General features: G+C 47.0%; 1 protein-coding gene across 1 annotated transcript; it reads right to left on the bottom strand.

The window, feature by feature from the left end:
* Positions 1 to 358: 358 nt before the first annotated feature.
* MAP10 (microtubule associated protein 10) lies at positions 359 to 2956 on the bottom strand. Its single transcript, XM_033055431.1, has one exon. The coding sequence runs from the start codon at positions 2954 to 2956 to the stop codon at positions 524 to 526; it is 2433 nt and encodes an 810-aa protein (XP_032911322.1). The 3' UTR covers positions 359 to 523.
* Positions 2957 to 6402: the final 3446 nt, after the last annotated feature.

Below are 6402 nucleotides of genomic sequence, written 5' to 3'. Positions count from 1 at the left end.
CCAGTCCCTGTATTTAATGACAGAAAAGGGAAATAAACACATGATTATACTGACTAGCTGATAAAATTCTGTATTGCTACTGGCTGTGATTATATGCTTTAAGTAACTATTTTAATGAAAAGGAAGCTTGGAAATTTTCAGGAGGAATAAAACTGTCTGTTCGGGTAGGAATAAATTTTGTACTTGGCTGTTCTGGCAGCATATTATTACTTCTACTCTGGACTACTTTTGTGGGTACTTTTGCTTTTGCTGCTTCTGTCTTTCATTTCATTGACAGTAAGTTATGTTTTGTGTGCTGTTTGGATTACTTTTGTGTTAAGATACTGATGCTGAAGTCAGGCTGTAGACACCATTTGTTAGAGCTTCAAACAGTAGTTTATTTAAAAAATCTCACAACTAAATTCACTGATGTAATAAATGTGCACGATGGAATCTTAAATTAACTTGCACATAGTGCAACTACATGTAACAAGATTTACAAAGTTTAAATATTGTATCTAATCCAGACAGTGAAACCTTATAATTACATTGTATATCCTGGGAGCTTGTTTATTACAAGTTCACTGATGTCTTTGCACTGATTCGGACCATGTAGATTTTCTAGAAAATCATCTTCTTTGTCTGACATACTGTTTTCCAGGACATTAAGTTCAAGATCAGACATGTCAGATGGCAAGTAAGAGCTAACTTGAGTTACTGACTGCTTTTGTCCTGTAGAGGTCTGTTCCTTTCCTGAATTTAGATCAGTGTCAGATGTAACTTGTTTGCTTCTAAGTATAGATATTTCTTTAATATGTCGATCACCCTTCTTGTCTTCCTTACTCATCTGTTGGGCTTTCTGCTCTTCATCTAGTAATGATGCCTCCATCTCAGCAAGGTTAAGTGAACCAGCAGATTCAGCACTAGTTCCCATGCTGGTTTTAAAGTCACAGTTTCTCCTCAGAGGCTGGACTGGAGATGAAGCTGAAGGAACTGGCACAAGATCTGAAGTACTTTGAGCTCTTTGACTTGTCTTTGAAATTCTGGACCTGCTGGATTCTGGCTCTGTATCTGACCTATCTTGCTTTGGTCTTTCAAGCCACAGAGGTTCAGGACTGCTGTCAAAAACTTTTGAGTCTCTGCCTGTACGCTCACTGGTGAAATCCTCTGAGTAAACTGTGTTCTCTGGACTAGCCACAAAGTCATCAGAGTATATGAATTCAGAGTTGTTTTCAGCACTCCTGCAGGGGCTCTGTGTATGACCACTTAAAACAGACACATCATCATGCTCCATGGTTTTATGATGGATTAAGTGTGTTGCATCACTGTAACTTCCTTTTGCATTAGCATCTGATGGGAATACTGCTGGAAGTTGAGCTTTTGCATACGTTTCCTCATGAGCAGATTTTAACCCAGTTTCCTCCTGTAAGGGGGCTGTAGTTCTTTTGTAAGGACTTTCCTTGCTTGCAATTGAATCGTTCCTAGATAGACTTGCAATAGACTGCTTCTGCAGGCCAGGGGACACATCTCCTGTTACAGAAATAGACTCTGGGAGAGCACTGTTTTCAAATGAAGTCTGAACAATTTTATCCAACTGATTATTCCGCTTTGAAGTGCCTCCCGTGCTACAATGCCTGCAAGACACCATATGCTGTTCTTCAGTACTTCTGCCCAGCTTTCTCTTGGGTAAGGGGCTTCTCTCTTTCAGCATCCCCATTTGCTTTTTTCTGTACTGCTCCCTCCTTTCATGAATTACCAGCGTACCCGGGTTGGTCTGCTGCAGGCGTAGTCTCAGTGTATTTGTCAGCCCATACAACAGTTTCTTTCTGGGAGGTCTGTTCTCCTTAGCTTTGCAGTTCCTTTCACAGGCTGGCTGTTCCTGGGGCACAGCTTTCTTTGGTCTTCTCCCAGCCCCAGAAGACCCTGGGGAGGTGGCCTTTTGACAGCCTTGTTTGAACTGAGGGCTCGTGACTTCACTGCTCCTGCCAGGCTCCACAGGTGTCTCTGCAGGCCTGAGGGCAGCGGAGCGACTGGGGGGCCGTGAGGCCGTTTCCCCACTCCCCGGGGCCTCGTAGAGCCAGGCAAGATGGGGGTGGACAGCAGCAGCAGGGACAGCGCTGCGTGTGAGCACCGACAGCTCCGCCAGCAAGGCACTGAGCAGCGGTAGCTGCACCAGGCTCTTGTGGGGCTGTCGAGGGCTGGCGGGGTGCAGCAGCGAGGGCCCAGCACTGGGGCGTGGTGGGCTGTGGGCCCTGTCCTTCTGCCCTCTCTGGGGCTCAACATGCTTCCATTGCCCCATTGCTGCTGGCGGCCGCGGAGGCTCAGCCGGCTCACGGCTGAAATAGAGCAGCGGAGGGCAAAAGACGTTGCCTTCCAGCTGCTCACCCTCCTCCTCTTCTTCCTCCTCCTCCTCTTCCTTCTCCTCCTCCTCCTCTTCGTCTCGCGGTTCAGGGGTGGTGGGGGGCGGTGTGGCAGCGCGGGGGCTGGCAGGACTCGCCTCGCCGGCCTCCAGGCTGGTGAGGCGGTAGCCCAGGACCAGCTCCCCGACGGGGCGGCCCGCGGTGTCCCGCACCGCGAAGCGGCCCCGGTGCCCGCAGGAGGAGGGCGCCCCGGGCCCCTGCAGCAGCTCGGCGGCGGGGGCCAGGGACACGGCGCAGCTGCCGAGGAGGCTGGGGGGTCCCGGGGCGAGCCCGGCGGGCAGCGCCAGGAGCAGGGCGCGGAGCGGGCGGCGGCGGAGCGCGGCGAAAAGCGAGTCCGGGCGCCAGCGGAACAGGCAGCGCTTGCCGCGGCCGAAGGGGAAGGGCTGCCCCGGCCGCAGGGGCGGCGCGGCGGCGGGAGGGCGCAGCACGAGGGTGGGGAAGTCCAAGAGGCGCAGTGCCACAGCCGGGTGAACAGCGGGTCCCTGGAGCTCCGCGGGGCCCGGCTCCGCCACCCGCAGCGCCTCCACCAGCAGCTCCAGCGCGAACAGCCGCTCCATGCCGGCCCGCGGGCCCCGCTCTCGCGAGAGGCTCGGGTGTGTGCGGGGTGCAGGCGAGGCGGGCTGCGCTCTCGCGAGAGTCGCGTCGCAGCTCCGCTGCCTGTGCGGCGCGTTCCGGGAGCCGCGACCTCCCAGCCCTCAGCGCCAGGGACCTTGGGCCGGGAGCTCTCAGAGTCTCCCCGAGTCCCGCGGGCGGGGACAGTGCCTCCAGCGCTCCAGTGCGCCTTCAGCAACCATGTTGCAGCCTGCCCTGGTGGCTAGGTGGGGGGAAGCGGTCGCAAGCCACGGAAACCAGGTGCTCCCTGGTGTATCACAGGCTCCTGGTGTGTCGTGGCAAGAGCCGCCGTGCTCCTGCCCTCGGCTCTGAGCACCCTGGTCGTGTGTTCCCCACTGTAGTTCTCAGAGGCAGGAGCGGGGTGGGATGGGCCCCGTGCTCCGTTAGCACCAGGGGTGGTGTTTGTGGAGGCACTGAGGGACTACAAACTGTTTTCACATTTCACAGACTCAGCTGAATCAGTTGGGTTGGAAAAGACCTCTGAGACCAGTAAGTCCAATCTTTGACCAAGCACCACCACATCAACCTGACCGTGGCACTCAGTGCCATGTCTAGTCATGCCTTAAACACTTCCAGGGATGGTGACTCCATCACCCCCCTGGGCAGCCCATCCCAATATCTAATCACCCCTTCTGTGAAGGAATTCTTCCTAATGTCCACCTAAACCTCTCTTGGGGCAGCTTAAGACTATGTCTTCTTGTCCTATTGATAGTTGCAGCCTGTTCCCGCTCCAAGAGAAAGGGACGTGTGTGTCAATTGCTGTATATGGAAGAGTCTCTCCATAGTATCTTGGATATGCATTGATAAACTCGTATTTTCTCTCCTGTCAGCATATAAAGTGCGAGTTGAAGTGAACACACTTATGAAGAATGTCACTCCTCAGCCTCCTGCCTGGCAAAGAGAGTACCCTTCCCTCTCTGGCCTTCTCTTATACCACAGGTCTCCTTGCCACAGGCACAACAAATACTTGCTGAGATAGGAAGAAAATTGTCTTGTTTTCTTCAGTTTTTAAGTTGACTCTAAAACATTGTCTCCTAAACTGAGGGTTAAGATTACACTACACCGTCCCCTTTTACCAGCAGGAAAGTAACTAAAAGAAAGACCAATCCCCTTTCTGGTTATTTCCTGCTTTTTTCCCCTCACTTTCCTTCAGCTATCAATTCAATTTTTTTTAGAAAAGTAGGAACCAAGAGGAAGTGGTCAAAGAATCCAACTCTTCACTATTGGTCAGGTCCCTAGATTATTATTTAAAGGATACCTTTTAGTTGTCTGAGAAGAGAGTTAAGGATTTTGACTTCTGTGTTGTGATCAGGATGTAAGAATTATGTAATTGAATTCTCAGTTCTTCTGCTGTCACTATTCTAAGCATGTGAGTCTAAGAGCTACATGTCCTCTACCATCAAGGCTGCCAGTGTTAACGTGTGGCACTGTACTGGCATTGTGGCAGACAAGACAAATGGCCAGTCTGTTTCACTGCTGCCTCCATGTCCTGCCATCTGTCATCTGCTTTCCTTGTGTTTCCTTTTCCTCCAACCAGTTCCCACATCGGGAGGACCTGACAGTGTAGTAAACATTCTCCATAAAGGAGAAATGGCAGAAGAAAGACTTCCTGTTACACTCAAATGGACAGATTTCACAGTGGTCAAATAGTCAGTCTTGAAGTTGCCCACAAAGACAATGGATCAGCATTTTGCCCATTTTATAGATGGACATTACTGTGATTATGAGGTTTAGTCCATGATTTCAATTCTTTTATATTTGTAATCTTTATTGAGAAAGATGCATCTTTCTGTGTGGTAACTGCAAGTGGAGTTTGGGGGTGAATTATGGAGGAACCATATTCTCATTTTAAGATGCTGAATCTCTGCACACTGAAGTTTTCAGTTGCATGGCCATGAAAATCAGACAATTCCTGTATTTTGTTCTGCACAGACAATATAAGTAAAAAGCGCTCAATACTTGTGAAAACTGTAGGTGTTAATAAACTGTGTAAGATCAGTCAGCAAGCTAGTGACAAAACAATTATTTAAATAGAAAGCAGTAAGGACTTTTAAATTTATTCCAGTTGGTGTGATTTATTAAGTCAATCCTCTGGTTGTGAGAGCATATTTCTATTCACAATAAACAGAAAACAACATTTTGGTTTTGAGTTGCAAGTTAGGATAAAAAAAGGTGGTTTTCTTCCTAATAGTCATAGTTTCTACTAACCACCATTTAAAGGTGACTTGTGCTAAGTCTTCTTTAGACTGCATGTCACGGAGGAGTGATTTAGAAAACACTGCTGCACAAGTAGGGTTATGGAGCCAAGTTTCATTACCTCTACCACTCCAAATACCACAGATACATGTTCAGGTCTGCATTAGTTACATTTAGTAATCTTTTTTTAAAATAGCTCTTCTTCTTCTCAGTTCTCCTTTTTTAGAAATAGACTTCAATTTTTCTTGCTTTTTTCTAAAAGATTGGAAGACTGAGGCATTTTGCTGATTCAGTGAAATCTTTCACTGACCTTGTTTGTATGTTTGAAGTACCAACTTTCTGTCTCAAAAAATTCCAACCCTGACAATTGGTATCATTAACAGCAACTCAGAAACTTTGGTTCAAATCTATCTTTTTGAAGGCTTTGAAATGTCTTTTTTTGCCTCTAATTCCTGTACAATTTCAGATTTATCGATCTCTCTATACAAAGAGGTCTATGCAATTGTATGTCTGTTTATGTATTGAGACATAAGACACTTTAAAAAAATCTTGAGAAAACATGGATTTTGCTAGATTCACAATTGAATCTGCTAATTCTGGTGTTGTTCTAAAGATTGCATTTTTTAGAGATCAAATGCTGGCATAAAGAGCCGCTGTTTATCTGCATATAAAATTGTTCTTCTCTGTGCAGAATGTAGAGGCAATGCATGGAATTTGTGCAAATATTTAGCCTGGTGGCACTCTGATTCAGAAAGGAGTCAGACAGTCTGCTGGAATATTCAGCTGCAACATAATAGCAGTTCTTAAAATACTCCAGTTTAAAATGCCACCCAGAGAAAACTTATTTAGTCTTTTCTCGGTTGTCTGTTGAGTCAGCCACTTGTGAGAGGGCAATAAACAGGAAAAAATTCAGGAATTAGCATGGTAGTCTTCGATAACTCTCTTCATCAGTTCAGAAAAAATACGAACATTTATAAAATACATGAGCAAAGTATTTGAGGTTTTTGCAATTTATTTAGGTTTCTCTCTTGAAGAATCTAGAAGAAGTTTTGAAAAGGAATAAGGTCAAATAAGAAAGCTGAATCTATTCAGAAATTGCTGTTTGCATATGTTTCAGTATATTGTGCGGTCTTGCAAGGAACTTTGCTGTTTTCTGTGTCCAGATTCTACTTCATGATCCTTTATTTTGTGCTGA

The sequence above is a fragment of the Catharus ustulatus genome, chromosome 3 (assembly GCF_009819885.2).
Source record: "Catharus ustulatus isolate bCatUst1 chromosome 3, bCatUst1.pri.v2, whole genome shotgun sequence".
Lineage (NCBI taxonomy): Eukaryota > Metazoa > Chordata > Aves > Passeriformes > Turdidae > Catharus > Catharus ustulatus.
This window is presented reverse-complemented; position numbering and strand designations above follow the sequence as displayed.